The sequence below is a fragment of the Elephas maximus genome, chromosome 26 (genome assembly GCF_024166365.1).
Source record: "Elephas maximus indicus isolate mEleMax1 chromosome 26, mEleMax1 primary haplotype, whole genome shotgun sequence".
NCBI lineage: Eukaryota > Metazoa > Chordata > Mammalia > Proboscidea > Elephantidae > Elephas > Elephas maximus.
In genome coordinates this window covers 7,587,721-7,604,338 of record NC_064844.1, presented here as the reverse complement: position 1 = coordinate 7,604,338, position 16,618 = coordinate 7,587,721, and the positions used below count along the sequence as shown (strand labels likewise).

The 16,618-nt window shown below is 46.9% G+C and overlaps 1 protein-coding gene across 4 annotated transcripts in view; it reads left to right on the top strand.

Moving 5' to 3' along the window:
* SPTBN1 (spectrin beta, non-erythrocytic 1) overlaps positions 1-16,618 on the top strand; it is a 221,969-nt gene that overhangs the window by 158,072 nt on the left and 47,279 nt on the right. For all 4 annotated transcript variants that reach the window (XM_049870437.1, XM_049870438.1, XM_049870439.1 and 1 more), the window contains 9 exons: positions 2,472-2,563; positions 4,176-4,256; positions 4,640-4,755; positions 8,550-8,662; positions 9,600-9,787; positions 11,123-11,240; positions 12,496-12,654; positions 13,765-14,067; positions 16,407-16,560. In XM_049870437.1, coding sequence (XP_049726394.1) covers positions 2,472-2,563; positions 4,176-4,256; positions 4,640-4,755; positions 8,550-8,662; positions 9,600-9,787; positions 11,123-11,240; positions 12,496-12,654; positions 13,765-14,067; positions 16,407-16,560 — 1,324 coding nt within the window. The remainder of the gene's footprint in view (positions 1-2,471; positions 2,564-4,175; positions 4,257-4,639; positions 4,756-8,549; positions 8,663-9,599; positions 9,788-11,122; positions 11,241-12,495; positions 12,655-13,764; positions 14,068-16,406; positions 16,561-16,618) is intronic.

Here is a 16,618-nt window from a genome sequence, read left to right as displayed (position 1 = left end):
AGCACAAACCTTTAAGTTCACTGAAGTGAAATCAGAAACCCTGGTGGCACAGTGGTTAAGAACTACAGCTGCTAACCAGAAGGTTGGCAGTTTGAATCCACCAGGCGCTCCGTGGAAACCCTGTGGGGCAGTTCTGCTCTGTCGTGTAGGGTCACTGTGAGTCGGAATCGACTCGACGGCAACAGACAGACAGACGGAGTTAGTGAAATTAAGATGCCTACGTAAGATGAAGTGAGCGGCTGCCCCCCAAGCTGTGCCTGTTTTGCAGAGTGAAAGGTTCTAGCTCTGTCGCTGCCTTTGGTCTGTAGTAGTCAGACCATGGAAGGGCGCCCCGATCGTGGGCTCCCTACAGCAGTCAGTGCCCCTGTTGGTGGGGCTGGCACACACAGCCCTTTCCAGGATTCTCAGCACGAATTGGGCTGAGTCATTGGCTAATTAGCTTCCTGCCAGCTTGTGTTTTCTATCCTTGACCCTGTAAATGCTGATACGGACTTTCTCCCTTCCCTCTGAGGCAAGGAGTAGAGGCTGCAGGTGCGTGGCCTGCAGTGGTGGCATCTAGCGTGACTCAGCTTCCTCCAGCAGCTCTAGTAAATTATCACTCGTTCAGCAAATACGTATTGATTACACGTCAGCCAAGGCCCTGCCCACAGCCCGCCTCTGATGCTCCCCACATCCGCACCTGTCTGCCCTTCTCCCCAGCTCACGATAGGCAGCCTTGTCTCAACTCCCTGTGTGTGCGTGTGTCTGTGTGTGTGTGTGTGTTCATTCTCCCCAGAGCTCCCAGGCAGGACCTGCCCTGTACCTGCATAACCCATTAACCCACTGCCATCAAGTCGATTCCGACTCATAGCGTCCTATAGGACACAGTAGAACTGCCCCATAGGGTTTCCAAGGAGCGGCTGGTGGATTTGAGCTGTCGATCTTTTGGTTAGCAGCTGTAGCTCTTAACCACTGCACTACCAGGGCTCCTGTACCTGCATAACCCAAAAGTCAGACCAGTTGGCTTCAAGTATCCATTCAACACTGATGATGGCACGCCGGCTTTGTGCTTTTGCCCCTTTGCAAGAGAGTCGAGACAGTCTGAGAAAGTGGCATGAAAGCCTTTGGGTTTGCCTGGTCAAAATAAGGAGCTGTCTTCAATTCAGAAGGGCGCACTTTGTTCCTGGGCAGGCAGACGCCTTTGGCCACAGGGAAGCCTAAGAAAGCTGACGGGTTAATATGTGACGTTCCAGCCTGGCTCTCCGGGCACATCCGTGTCTCACCCCTTAAGCGACGGTTACCCTCCCATGTTCACTTTCCGTCTGTGAGCTAGCGATCCTAATAATAGAGTTTGGGGTTTCTTCAGGCTCCCACTTCACGTCCTCGCCACGGTTAAAAACGGAGAATTTGAAAATACATGTAATCATTTCAACCCGTAGGGGTTTTTCCTAGTTGAGAGTTTTTAACTTTTTAATCTCATGTTCGTACATTTTATCCTCCCTCCATCTTTTTTTTTTTTTGTGTGTGTGTGTGTGGAGAGTTCTAGGGAATATTCGTAGATTGAGCGGAGAGAGGCTTGACGGGCAGGACGCATGGGATAGTTAGAGTTGGCTGGTGAGGATTGGCCCCCTAGACAGCACTGTCCACCCACTCACACCCGACACTTTACTGTGGCCAAGGAAACGACAGCCAGGAAGGTCTCCAGAATGTTTGACTAAAATCACGTAACGGGTGACCAACACCTAGTCATAAGAGCTGACATTTATGAGTTTTTACTGTGGACTCAGCACTTCTCATTCTTTATCTCATTGATGTACACAAAGCACTGTGAGGTAGCCGCTGTGTTGTTGCCATTCCTCAGGTGGGAAAGCTGAGGAATGCTCCCAAGGATGACACGGTCGGTGGTGGAGCCTTGATCCACCCAGTCTGCTTCGGCAGTGCCAGCAGACGAGGTGGGCGGCTCACTATAGCATGTCGAAATTATGCCACCTGTGAGTGGCTTAACAATGCAGACCATGGAGGCTCGACATTTCAGGCGTACTCTTTCTCAGATTTGGGTTGGCTTTCAGGAAATGGTACACACAGTGTCTGCATCAATGAAGGACACACTCTGGTGTGGAAAATGTTTGGTTATGAGCAACCGAACTTCATATTTCTCTAGGGTCTGGTGAGATTCCGGGTATACTATATGAGCCACAATGCTTGTGGTTGGAAAGACCGGCCATGTTAGAGGCAGAAATGACCCCTATATAGGTGCTGAGAAGTTACGCAGGTGACTGGTCTTCACTTCAGCCTTATCACTGTGCGTAGGTGTGTTTAGAAGTTGACCACTGGCTTCGGAAAGCAGTTATCATCGACACTCAGAGTGAATAGTCATTAGGGCTGCGTTTTGATCCAAAGCCCACTGACTTGTATATGCAGACCTCTTCTTCTGTGGGTGCCATTCCACAGCCGGCCCATCTATTCATCTCATGTTCCTTTATAAATCTTAGATCCAGGATATCAGCGTGGAAACTGAAGACAACAAAGAGAAGAAGTCTGCCAAGGACGCGTTGCTGTTATGGTGCCAGATGAAGACAGCTGGGTGAGTGTGGACTGAAAGGTTACCAGGGGCTGCTGCCCCCAGGACTAGGTGCCACTGTAGTCATCATTTATAAGGTGCTGACAAGAGTCCACTTCATCGGCTTCCGTTGAGAAGTCTCGTTAACATGTAAGCAGTTGGTAAGTTGACATTTTAGCTGGCTTTCAGAATGGAAGGCGTTCTGATTAATGTGCTGGGCTGTCGTATCGCCACCATCAGCTTCCTTCCCTTTAGTAGGCAAGCTCCAGACAGTGGTATATTTTGCATTTTAAAACTCTGGAAGCAGTTTTAGAAATCACACCCATGAGATATATATATAGAGAGAGAGAGAGTTATTTATTTTAAAGAAGCATTTGGGGGGTTTCTCTTCCCTTTAATTTCTCTTAACCTTTGGAAGCTTTGCTCAGTAAACTTAGGAGTAATCTTTATATATTACCTGTCTCAGTTTTCCTTTATTCTTAAGTTGAAATTTTAGTGAAGATAGTTTTACAGAACTGCCTATTTTTTGTTGCTCACTGAAATTACTGGGGCTCAACTGATGCTGAACCTTTAAAACCAAATCCGTTGTCGACTCCAACTCATAGTGACCCTAAAGGACAGAGCAGAGCTGCCGCATAGAGTTTCCAAAACCTTTAAAGGTCTCGTCAAATCGGTTCAGGGTCATGCAGCCCCGAAGTATTTATTAAGAGCTCATTTTGTATCAGGCTACTTGGTAAAGTAGAGGGTCAGTAAAAAACAGGAAGACCCTTGACGAGGTGACTGCAACAACGGGCTCAAACATAACAATGATTGTGGGGAGGGTGCAGTACCAGCAGGGTTTCGTTCTGTTGTGCATAGGGCCGCTGTGAGTCGCAACCAACTGGACAGCGCCTGACGACAATTAGAGCATTATTGTCCACACTACCTTGAGTACAGGTGTGGCTGCAGTGTACCTGATCAGTGTGGTTTGAGTTGATGTCAGAGCAGCACCCTGTTGTAGGAAACCGTAAAAAACTTGTGGTGTAATAAGGTGGGCGGGGGGGGAGTCAGATATGAACTTTCGAATTCACTACAACGTAAATCAGTATGGCATAGAATAACCAATTGATTTAGGGGTAAGTTTTCAGCACAGGCAATTTTCCAGGGGGGTACCTGCTTTACAGAACTTTGTCAGATTAAGTTGCATAAGGAAAAAGAAAACTGAGTGTCAGTCACGTGGACAGGTAAGCCCAGTGTCTTCCTGTTCTGACGATAACTTGTGAATTCAGATCTCAGTGATTGTGGGGTCCTTGGTATCTTTGCTGGTAAAGTAGGGAAGTGGAAGCCCATAGGCCTCAGAGCTTTCTGGGTCCTGGTCCCTTTTTCCTAAGTAATGGTCACGCTTTAATCTGGGGACATAGTTTACATCTTTCTTGGATTGAATTACCAGCAAGAAAAGCCATGTAGACGTGAATCGTAGTTTACTTTTATAACAAGTGATGTTTGCTCTGATTTGATTGTCCTTATTGGTATTTAATGCCTTAGATTTTATAATGCTTAAAAACTGTTTTCACACTGCATTTAACAAAAGCATAAACCTACACCAACTCATGTTTGGTAATTCTGCTGCCTTTCTCTTGTGCTTTGTCCTTGGCAGGTACCCCAATGTCAACATTCACAACTTCACCACCAGCTGGAGGGACGGTATGGCCTTCAACGCACTGATACACAAACACCGGTAAGTCCTTCAGAGACGTGGTGAAAGTTTTGGGGGAGAATGTTGACATTTCTCTGTAGCAGATTTGGGTGACCTTCGATCCTCTGATCCATTGCTTTCGACCGTGCAGCACCGTCCCTGCATTCCACCTGAGAGAAATCTGGGAGAATATTTCAATCTCCCAAACAAAATAAGCGAGGTCACCTGTTGTCTTTCATTCTGTTAAAAAACTTTGAAAGTGTTTATTCAAAATCATGTTTTGATATTTGATGATTAAATCATATGCCAGAGATGTGCTCCTCGAAATGGTGGTTCTGGTGTGTTTTGGAGCAGTGATTGTATTGCATGGGTCTCATGATAGGCTTTCAAGCCATGGATTTTGTTGTGTTCCTTTGTTCTTCTAGGCCTGACCTGATAGATTTTGACAAACTGAAGAAGTCCAATGCACACTACAATCTGCAGAATGCCTTTAACCTGGCAGAGCAGCATCTCGGCCTCACCAAACTCCTGGACCCCGAAGGTGAGGACTCGAGGGATACGAGGTGGAATTTTTAGCATCCCTAGCATCGGGTGGTTAATATAAAGCCTGCTCCTATCAGTTTGTTTTTATTTGTACAACCTGCTTTGGGAGTCATCAGAGAAGCTCGGTTGGGTTGTCGGAATTGATGTAAGAATTTGTGAGAAGGCTGACGTTCAGATAGGCTCTAAACATGAGTGGAATTTAAACAAACTTTCCAAAGGAGAGGGCATGCTAGGGTGAGGGACTTGCCTGAGCAGAGGTGTGGAGCCAGGGAAGACAAAGGCATGTTTGTTGACAGCCGTTCAGCCAGAGTTAGTGGGCAGGATGGTTTGGATGAGTGGAGCCTGGAGGCAGGGGTTTCGTTAGGACGATTTTTGGTGTTTGCTTATGGACAGGGAAAAGAGCCCCAAGGAGGGACGGTGCATTCAGGAAAGGGGAGTGTGCAGGTGGAAGAAGGAATAAGAGTACACACAGTCCCTTCCCAAGGGCTGGCTGCTTGGAAGCACAGCATCCGGTTCTGTGTGTGAAGCTGATCCCACTCTCTCTGCTTTGTGGGTCCCTGCAGCAGGACCCCAAAGACTGACCGTGATGATGTGGAGCTGGCCCGTGTGGGACAGTCCCCCAGCTGTAGCTTCCTGGCCTTAACAAAATCCTAATTCCTGGCTTCTTGTTAGCATGAGCTGTCATAGGAACTTTTTCTAATTTGGAGAAGCATCTAAAATGTAAAAGGATCCCCCCCCCCCCCGCCAGAGTACTGGAATTTTATAGATTCTCTGAGCTGTGAGCAAAATATTAGAGAAAACAGTGCATGTGAATGAAAGTTCAAAGTTCTTTAATGTAAATATAGAACAGGAAGTTTAACTCCCCAAGGGCAGATAGAGGTCATGAGGCTGCCAAGCAGGCTTCTTGCTATTTTCCAACACATGAGATTCACTGATAAGTTTGCTACAGGAAACAGATATAATTATCTTTGTGGTAGCCCATCAAATGATTTCTCAATATAAATAGAAAGCTGCAATTCCTCGGGCTGTGATAAATCTCCATACGTGACCCCATCTTACCATGGGAAGGAATTCTTCCTTAGCCCCTAACTCTGTGCTTCAATAAAGAACCTTTTTTCAATCATACCATCGTGACATATTTTTAAAATCCTTGCTCAGTAGTTAATTTTTCTGATCATCACCAGTATGAAAAGGAGATTGATATCCCGCAGATCGTAAGACAAGGACTTTAAACAGGCAGCTGATGTCACTTACCCTGGGGGTTTGATCTTGCTTATTAGTTGCCTTTAGCGCCAGTACTCCAAAGAGAGTCAGTTAAAATACACTTGTAGACAAGTTTAAAAAAAAAAAAAAAAAAAAAATTTTTTTTTTTTTTTTTGCCTGCTTATTCCTTCTCCGGCAGCTCGATATTTTGGGCTTATTAAATAGTGTACAAAACAGGCATCTTTTTCTGGCTTTCCTCCAGCTCCCTTGCCTTTGGGGACACTTAGAAGGGTCAAGCAGACAGACACACACGTTGGCCACAGAAGCCTGGGGCAGAAACAGTAGCTGTGGTTCTGGTCTCCCTACTGCTCCTGGCTGGCTGCTGAGACTGGGCAGGGACGTCTCGGCTCTCTGCCCTGGTGTTCTCATCTTTAAAATAAGAGAAACAGTCCTGCCCCACCCAGGGCTGTCAGCTTAGAAAACAAACCGTATGTGTGAATGCGTATTGAAAAATATGTCTACCAGGAGCTCTCCTGTATGACCCAGCTTCATCCCAGCTTGAGTTGGGCATTTCATTCAATATCGCCTTTCTTCGAAGACTTGCCATTTTTCATTTGTACTTTCCCTCAACAAATATTTACAGGTAGTCCCCAACTTAGGATGGGGTTCTGTTCTGACAACTCCGTTGTAAGCCGGTTCTGATGTAAGTCGAATACCTCTTTTTTTTTTTTTTTTCAGTTTTCATTTATTAATGCCTTTTATTATCAGCATTTTTATAAATCCGGTCTTTGTCTTTGAGGTTGGAAACATTACATATAAACTTAGGTATATTTTAATACATTACATACATGAAAAAATAAGCAAATCAAAAAAATTTACTCTGGTGATGGAGAAGAGTTGGATGACGTTGGCATTTTGTCAGTTGTGGTAGTAACTCCACTCGTGGACGGGTCTCGACCATCTGGGTTACCCTTGGGAACGGACATGGTATTTCGAGTCAGAAAATGAGTGAGAGTTGTCTGTGTGGCCGTTTTCTTTTTTTTCTGTATATATTTTGTGGTAACATCTCACTGCTTCCTGAATCTGCCTTTCAACTTTATTAAAGTGCTCAGCATTTGAGTCAGTTTTTCAAGCAGCTGTAACCCCTGATTTAGTCTAGAAAACTAAATCTATATGGCAGTGTTTCAAACAGTGAATCATAAAATTGAACATCTGAGAACGATAACATCAGCAAATTACACATTGCAACATTGTATATAGTACATATTAATAATGATAAGATGTACCCCCCCCCCAAAAAAAAAACAACCAAGTGGACGGTCGTAAGTGCGGCTCATCGTAACTGGAATACATCATAAGGAGGGACCACCTGTGTTGAGCATCCACATTTTGCAGGACAACACACTAGGAATTTGGGAGGTGGAGTGGCACAGAGGCCCACAAAGCCAAGGTTCTTACCTTGGGACTTAGTCTTGTAAAGCCGAGTAAGGCATGCACGGACAATTATAGTACCTGGTAGAAGGTGGACGGGGGGTCGGTGTAAACAAAGTGCTAAGAGAATAGAGGAGGGAGATGATAACTCTGGCTGTGCTGGCGTGGTAGCTTTGAAACTGGACCTTGAAGGATAGGAAGAAGGTGATGAGGTGAGAGAGGCCATTTCAGGCAAAGGGAGGTTGTGGTTAGGGGGAGGAGTATGGGAAATTGTGGGGTGTGTTTGGTTCGGTGATACGGTGCTGGAGGAGAAGTAGTGGGTAGTGGAATTAGAAATGCCCAGGCAGGGCCCAACACTCAGAGGAGGCCTGATAAATTTTTGTTGAGTGAAAGAAAGGGAAGGAAAACTATGGCCAGACTCTAGAAGACGGAGGGTCTTATACTTTATAGACTATAGGACACGTTTGAGTGATTCTGAGCTCGGAGGAAGGGACGTATGTTCACAGCTATACTTCCGGAAGACCAGTCTGGCTGCAGTGTGTAAAGTAATGGGGGAGTGGGGAGACCCAGGGAAGAACCCATTGCTTCAGGTCTGCTTGCATGACTGTGAAGTCTGAGCTATGAGTGACAGTAGGATTCCATAAATAGAATCCCCTGGACTCAGACTGAGCGACTGCCTGGATAGATTGGACTGAGGAGATAGACATCCAAAGACTGAGTGTCTAGGGCAGATTCTGGTGTCGTGAACAGAGTTAAGGACTCAAGAAGGACAAGTCCAGCTGCGGAAAGGGAAGATGAACACAGCGTGTCTGAGGTGGCCGCCGCTTGCTATGAATTCTGACTGGACTTGCTGTGTTCTTCCTTTCACTGTAGCAGTATGGTGTGTATCTTGAGTTTGTGACTGGCTGGACTCCTAGAGAAAGGATTATGTCTTTTAAGACTTTCACATCCTTTTTTGCACTCAATGTTGGGTAGGTTAAAGGCATTTCATGAATATTCATGTGAGAAAAGAGTCAGTGGGGTGGTTTCCTCATCATCCTTTTTAGGATTGTGTAACGCACGGACGGCAGAACTCTAGTATGGAAAACGAAGACACTGGACTATCCAGTGTCGTTGAGCAACCACATGGGCTGTGAGCCAGTCTTCTCTGTGTTACAGATATCAGTGTGGACCACCCTGACGAGAAGTCCATTATCACTTACGTGGTGACTTACTACCACTACTTTTCTAAGATGAAGGCCTTGGCCGTTGAAGGGAAACGAATCGGGAAGGTGAGCTCTCACCAACTTTATGGGTTGTAAGACACAACTAAGGTTCACATCTTAATGCACTGTCACCGAGCACCTTGTTCTCCCAAAAAAACCAAACCTGTTGCCTACCAGTTGTTTCTGACTCCTAGTGATCCTATAGGACAGAGTAGAAGTGCCCCATAGAGTTTCCAGGGAGCACCTGGTGGATTTGAACTGCAACCTTTTGGTTAGCGGTTGTAGCTCTTAGCCACTACGCCACCAGGGTTTCCCTTTTTCTCCCACATACTCATAAATTTCACCAGCTGCAACTTGTGGTGGACCCTCCAAATGGCAGGGAACTAGGCGTTGAGGAGATGGTACCTGTGGAATTTCAGAAGCCTCTTCATCCCAAAGGGTAATGTTCAGATAGGGACTCAGAAACACACCTCTCCTTAAGCTTACCAGAAAGGTGGGTGTTGAAAGTCACTGACTTTGCAGGTGTCTTGGGCGTGAAATCCTCCTAGCCATGGTTGAAGAGGAGTCTGTATTATCCTTTAAATTTTTGGCTTGGCCGATGTTCATCTGCTATATTTTTCAAAACACTTTAGATCAGGTGAAATTGTCCTCTTAGTGGGGCAGAATGGAAAATTCCTGGGCATTCATGGGACAGGACCAAGTGAAACAGCCCTTTCTGTTTCTCTAGGCATTTTGGAGTTTGGGCAGTAGTTGCTCAGCATCTTAAACCCTTCACCTAAGGGTTGGGGGGTTACAGAACCAATTACAGTTAAGCTGTCATTGCTCACAAATAGTAGCCGCAGCCTGTTAGCAGATAGTTCCTTGAGTTGAAACGCTTGTGTCCAAGTAGTGCAGAGCTGTCTGAAAGCCAGCCATGAAGTGTGCATGTGTTCACGTAGAGTGCAATTGTGTTTTCCTTAAATATTGACACGATCTTTTCCATTTTGCTAACCTGCATTTACAGGTGCTTGACAACGCGATTGAAACAGAAAAAATGATTGAGAAGTATGAATCTCTTGCCTCTGACCTTCTGGAGTGGATTGAACAAACCATCATTATTTTGAACAATCGCAAATTTGCCAATTCACTGGTCGGGGTCCAGCAGCAGCTGCAGGCATTCAACACGTACCGCACCGTGGAGAAACCGCCCAAGTAAGATGCAGCTTGGGATACGTGACCAATAAGACAGGAGGAGAGGTCATGGTGGCCAATCCCTGTTTTCTGGCTTCTGTGATCTTATCTCTTTGGCCAAATGCCCCTCACTAGCGGCCTTTGTTATTCCTTTCCATTGGCCCTGTGTCTCTGAAATCATGCCCCATCAAATGTGCCACTAATATACCGGACCGATGAGAATCTTAATGAATGGTAAAAAACCAAAAACCAAACCCATTGCTGTCGAGTCGATTCTGAGTCATAGCGACCCTATACGACAGAGTAGAACTGCCCTGTAGGGTTTCCAAGGAGCGCCTGGCGAATTCGAACTGCCGACCTCTTGGTTAGCAGCCGTAGCACTTAACCATTACGCCACCAGCGTTTCCATACAGGCCCCTAATCCCTTATCCTGAACCCTTGTGCCCAGGGTGTTTCAGAATTCCAGTTTTCTGGATTTTAGAAAAGTGGTGGTTGTTAGGTGTCATTGAGTTGATTCCAACTCATAGCAACCATATAGGACAAAGTGGAGCTGCCTCATAGAGTTTTCTAGGCTGCGATCTTTATGGGAGCAGATCGCCAGGCCTTTTTTCTGCAGAGTTGCTGGGTGGGTTTCGAACCGCCAGCCTTTCATTTAGCAGCCAAGTGCTTAACTGTTGCGCCACCAGGGCTCTTTTTTAGAAAGGTAATGCGGTGCAGACGTTGTGTTATTATGACACTCTCAGTGGATCTGAGGCAGTGACCTGTAGTCAGGCCCTTTAACGTGTCTGTAGCGAAACGTGTAAATGTTCGCATTTTATGGGATAAAGACAAGAGATAGTTCCGTATCAGTTCAGATCAGGCTTTGCTGCCAAATCGGTGAGTTACCAAAAAATTTTGATTTTAAATCTTCTTTAAATTAAGAATAATGGAGAAAGGATTATAACCTGTTATTTCTTGTTTAACACAGGCCGCAGTCATAAAGTCCTCCCTTCTTTTTCTGAAAACTATTCAGTTGTGAATTCCTTGGTGAGGTCTCTGAGACCCATTGAAAATTACATTAGGTTTAAACCCTTCTCACCCTCCAAGATAAATCTCAGCAACAACAAACAAATAACCGCCAAAAAAAAATCCCACGGTTTGGCATCATTTGAGGTTTATAATACCCCATAACTAACCCACCACTGTCTCTCTAACATGCGCCTCAGACAAATCAGACCAGAGATAAATGGCTTTTAAAACTGCATGACTGTGTGAAATGTTTTCTTTCTTTTTCTTTTTCAGAAACCCATGAATTTTTCCCCTGGAAGGAACAAAACCCAGTAAATAATGTTGATGGCTGTTTTTCTCTGTGTTTAGGTTTACCGAGAAGGGGAACTTGGAAGTGCTGCTGTTCACCATTCAGAGCAAAATGAGGGCTAACAATCAGAAGGTCTACATGCCCCGGGAGGGGAAACTCATCTCTGACATTAACAAGGTACAGCCCGTCTTGTCGTGGCCTGTCTTGGCCCTGACCTGCTGTCGGCTTCGGGCTCTGACACTGGGCCTTGATTGCTGAGAGCGCAGGAGCCTGAAAGGGTCCGTCCCGGCCTGCTGAAGTGATGAGCCAGCAGCCGTTGCTCAGCGGTTGCAGAGATTGAGGGGATGCTTGCAGTTCGTATCTGAAATTGGCCAGTCTGTTGGAGCCCTGGCGGCACGGTGGTTAAGAGCTCGGTTGCTAACCAAAACCTCGGCAGTTCGAATCCACCAGCTGCTCCATGGAAACCCTAGGGGGCAGTTTTATTCTGTCCTATAGGATTGGTGTGAGTCAGAATGGACTCAGCAGCAACGGGTTTGGTGGTGTTTTTTTTTGTATTGGGGGTTTTGGGCAATGTTAGATTTCATCAAACCATCCTAGCCTTGAGCCTTTTACTTTGTCGTTATTTGTGTATTACCTCTTCTCATCTGTCCAAGGCAGTGGACTCAACTGTCATTAAATTGCAGAAGGGAGAACTTGAAACCTTACTTTATGTATTTGGATTCTCTAGAGGGTGTGGGGCCTGGGGTTTTGGCTCCTTTTGCTAGAGAAGCTGTCAGCTACACAATTCCCGTCATTGCGTCTGCTGTGTCTGCGTTTACAGAATTGCGTAGTGGGCGTTGTTTCCCACCAGCAAGTCAAAAAACCTGGAACGCGGGGCTCAGTTATGCGCATGTAGATTCTTTGCATGTGATGTTCTAATTTTCTTTTTTTTAATGGGAAGTAAGATGTATTTGCCAGGAGTGAGTTTTGTATGGACACTCGGTGAGGATTTTGAAAGAAATGCCCGGATGCATGAATTTAGAATGGGTGGCCCAGAGTGGGTTGAATGAGAGACTCATCATCTGATTTCTTTCTAAAGAAAAAGTCATTTATCTTTTTTATATGATCAGGACTGTTTGAGGCGTAATGACTTTATTTCCTCTCAGAGTTAAAGCAAGAGATTTATAATTTAGTTGTAATGCTCCTAAGGTCACACTCTGACACTATTTCATTTCTTCAAATCCAACGTGGGATCTTCAGATTTAGATAAGGGGAGCGTTCCCGTGGGATTACACTGAGAGAAAAATAAATACTTCTTTTTTTTTCCCTAGACTTAAGAGTCAGTGAGGGTGGGAATGGAGCTCCCTTTTAAGTCCTTGGGTCTTTTTGAAAAACGCTGTCTGTTGAGTGTAGCCAAAGCAGGTTCCTTGAGCATCGACTTTCTCTTCTCCAGGCCTGGGAAAGACTGGAAAAAGCGGAACACGAGCGAGAACTGGCCCTGCGGAATGAGCTCATCAGACAAGAGAAACTGGAACAACTCGCCCGGAGATTTGACCGCAAGGCAGCTATGAGGGAGACCTGGCTGAGCGAAAACCAGCGCCTCGTGTCTCAGGTTCTGCCCTAGACATCGCTAGAGACACTTCCCGGGGTCACCTAGAAACGCAGACCGTGCATGGGAGACCCAGGCCACAGGACTCCTGCTTATTCCAGACAGCTCAGGAACCTAGAGCTTATTCGCATCCAGTATTCTGAAGTCACTTGGAGACAGAAATACCCTGTCATGTCATTTTCTTTTTAATTGTTTTAGGTGGAAGTTTACAGTGCAAATTAATTTCTCATTCAAAAACTTATACACAAATTGTTCTGCAACATTGGCTGCACTCCCCGCAGCGTGGACAGCACTTTCCCCCTTTCCCTTTCCACCTCGGGGTCTCTGCGTCCATTTGTCCAGGTTTCCTGTCTCTTCCTGCCCTCTCATCTTGCATTTGGGCAGGTGTTGCCCATTTGGTCTTGAACACTTGACTGAACTAAGAAGCACATCTGTCACTTGGCGTTATTGTTTTACAGGCCTCTGTCTAATCTTGGCTGAAAGGTGGACTTTGGGAGTGGCTTCAGTTCTGAGTTAGCTGGGTGTCTGGGGGCCATAGTCCTGGGGGTTCCTCCAGTCCTGTGACGTCATCGTGCCCATCTACAAGGATGATTGTAATCTCTTCTCTGCCTTATCTTCCATTTGTCTAATTTTTTTATGGATTTGGAAGCAGCTCCAGCAACGTTTGTCTAGAATCTGAGTGTGTGTGAACCAGTCACACTTACAGATAAGTGTGTAAATTTCACTCTTGCCCACAGCCTTTGACCAACTCACCATTGAGGCAGTTAGACTGGTTGGAAAATAAGTAAAAGCGGCTTTCTTTTCTACTTGGTTTGATATAAATCACCTGCTGCAGGCTCTCGAGCCAGGTGCTAGATATGAGCTGGACCCCCGCAAAGTGGGAGCTTGCTGGTTTGCTTTCGGAAGGGCATCGGAGCTTAAGCATGGAGTCTGAAGGGCCCTAGGGAAGGCAGAGACCAGTGGGGGCAGGAGGAGGAGGACTCAAGGGCCGGTGTTTGGCTCGAGGATCACAGAGTAAGGCATGCTCAGGATCCCACCCCTGGTCTTAGTTTCTTTGTTCCAATTAGATGACCCTTCTTATTTTCTGTTCCTTTTCCCTCCATCTCTCTGCAGGACAACTTTGGATTTGACCTTCCCGCCGTCGAAGCAGCCACGAAAAAGCACGAGGCCATTGAGACAGACATTGCTGCGTACGAGGAGCGTGTGCAGGCCGTGGTGGCCGTGGCCAGGGAGCTAGAGGCGGAGAACTACCACGACATCAAGCGCATCACGGCGAGGAAGGACAATGTCATCCGGCTCTGGGAGTACCTGCTGGAGCTGCTCCGGGCCCGGCGTCAGCGTCTCGAGATGAACCTGGGGCTGCAGAAGATCTTTCAGGAAATGCTGTACATTATGGACTGGATGGACGAGATGAAGGTAAAAGCTGACCAAATGGAGAGGAAGCCAGAGCTGAGCCGATCTGGTCTGTCTTTGCTGGGACCCGTCCGCCAACCTCCTACATACTGTGCTGTCTCTATCATCTTCATTGCCCACCCTGTGAAATCAGACAGGGGCCACATAGCTGTGGGAAGATGTTGAGCTCATAAGTGACACGTGATGTAACGAAAACCAGTACAGTAGCTGGAGGCCTGGGACTGTGATTTGCATTTAATTTAGATATATTCTCCTATAGGGAATCGGAGCCCTGGTGGCACCGTGGTTATAAGAGCTTGGCTGCTATCCAAAAAGTCAGCAGTTCAAATCCACCACCCGCTCCTTGGAAACCCCACAGGGCAGTTCTTCTTTGTCCTGTAGGGTCACTATGAGTTGGAATCAACTTGATGGCAACGGGTTTGGTTTTTGGTTTGGTTATAGGGGATCAGTCGAGTTGCGGTTTTGTTTTTAATCATTTGCAGTTGAACAGACTTGTTGTCTTGTCCACCTTTCTACATGTGAGTGGTCCTGTTTTGGGGAGGGGGCACAGGTCAGAGAATGGTCGGCCGTCTGGACAGAAGACAGGTCCAGAGCCAGGAGCCCAGCATTCAGGCAGTGGGTGCCTGAGTCGCCTGATCTCGTTAAATGGAGATTGTATTTTCATCTCCCTCTTCCCGTTACTGTGAGGGCTGAGCGAGATAATACACACACAGCTGCTAGGTGGGGCATGGTGGTGATGGCTGCTCCTGCTACCTGTGCCTCCCCATCCACAACCGGCTGGTCTGAGAGTAGAGTCCCCAGCTCTCCCTCCACCTGGGAAGAGACCTGCCGTCCTGCCAGAGCCGTGCCTGCTTGTGTCCTCTGGTGCAGGCCCTGGAAAGACAGCCACATCGAGTCCTTCACCTGGACCGCACTTAGCCTTATAGATCAACCAGAACAGGGCCGTACGCAGACTGTGCAGTGAGGTCTCCTTCCTCTCAGTACACTGTGTGCCCAAGCCCGACCTTCTGCAAGGGATTTCCTTCCCAGGATACACGCCTCGTCTATCGGTTGTCTCTTAAACTGTTCCTGGCACAGGGGCAAGGTCACCTGATGCTGTCAGCTTTCCCTCCTTTCGTCCCAGATGTACAGTGTCCTTAGGTACGGTATGTCTTGGCCTCTTAAAATAGACGGGCTCATAAAATGCAGCAGAGAGGTGCTTTGTGTTTTATAAATTATGGCGCACGTTGTAATTGAGGCTGGGCCAGAGGCTTCATCTCTGTAGTGAGGGTGAAGTAGAAGTTCCATCTGGGGAGGATGTGGGTGAGGCCCCCAAATTTGGCCAGCTGGTGGAAGAAACAAAAGAAAAAGCTACAGTGAGTTCAAACTCCAACCCCAGAGGGTGCTTGGTGTCCTCTAAGCGTGACGGCCACCTTATTTGGCTTAAGATATGGTTTATAAGCTTTTTAAGCACACTGTTCTTCCATTCGTTCTGTGTTTGTATGGTGGAGGCATAACAGTAAGCTCTTTAACCAAGGAGAGCATTCATTTAAGGGGTTGGGAACTTCTAAGGGATTTCGTTTAATCTTTGAGGTGAAACAAACTTTATTACCTTTATCTCTTAGTTTCTTGAATAGTTGCTGCAGCAATTTCTTCTTGGAGCCTCAGTTTACATACCGGAATCTTTCATGTCAGGCTCCCCTCCCCCCTTTTCTCATGCTATACTTTGTAACACAGATTCGACTTGCTTAATCCGTGGGTGGATACCCTGGTGGCGTAGTGGTTAAGTGCTACGGCTGCTAACCAAAGGGTCGGCAGTTCAAGTCCTCCAGGCGCTCCTTGGAAACTCTATGGGGCAGTTCTACTCTGTCCTATAGGTTCGCTATGAGTCGGAATCGACTCGACAGCACTGGGTTTGGTTTGATTTTATTCCGTGGGTTACCAGTTGCTGTCAGCTCCAACTCAGGAGGACCTCATGTGTGTCAGGCTAGAACTGTGCCCCCTATGGCTTTCAGTGGCTGGTTTCTCAGAAGTAAATCACCAGGCCTTTCTTGCAAGGCGCCTCTGGGTGGACTTGAATAGCCAATCTTTTGGTTAGCAGCTGAGCACATTAACCGTCTGTACCTGGGAGCCCCCTACCTCAAAGGGGATGATCCTTTGTTTAGCCTGCCTCTCCTGATGCGGGTTTCAGGTCTGTCTTGTTCTGTTTGCTCGTCGTTCTCTTCCCCTGAAGGTGTAGGGAGAATGGCGGGCCAGATAGAGGGAGCACCCGGTTGCCGCCTCTCAGCTGGTCCACAGATCAGGTGATGCTAGAGCCAAGATTGTATGTCTTAGATGTCCTTTCTGCTGTCCGTTGTGCACAGGTGCTATTACTGTCTCAGGACTATGGCAAACACTTGCTTGGCGTGGAAGACCTGCTGCAGAAGCACGCCCTGGTTGAAGCAGACATCGCCATCCAGGCCGAGCGGGTGAGGGGCGTCAACGCCTCTGCACAGAAGTTTGCGACCGACGAGGAAGGTAAGGGTGGGCCGCTCCAGGCGTTGCCTCCTGTCACCATCTTCAGTTTAGGGGAGAC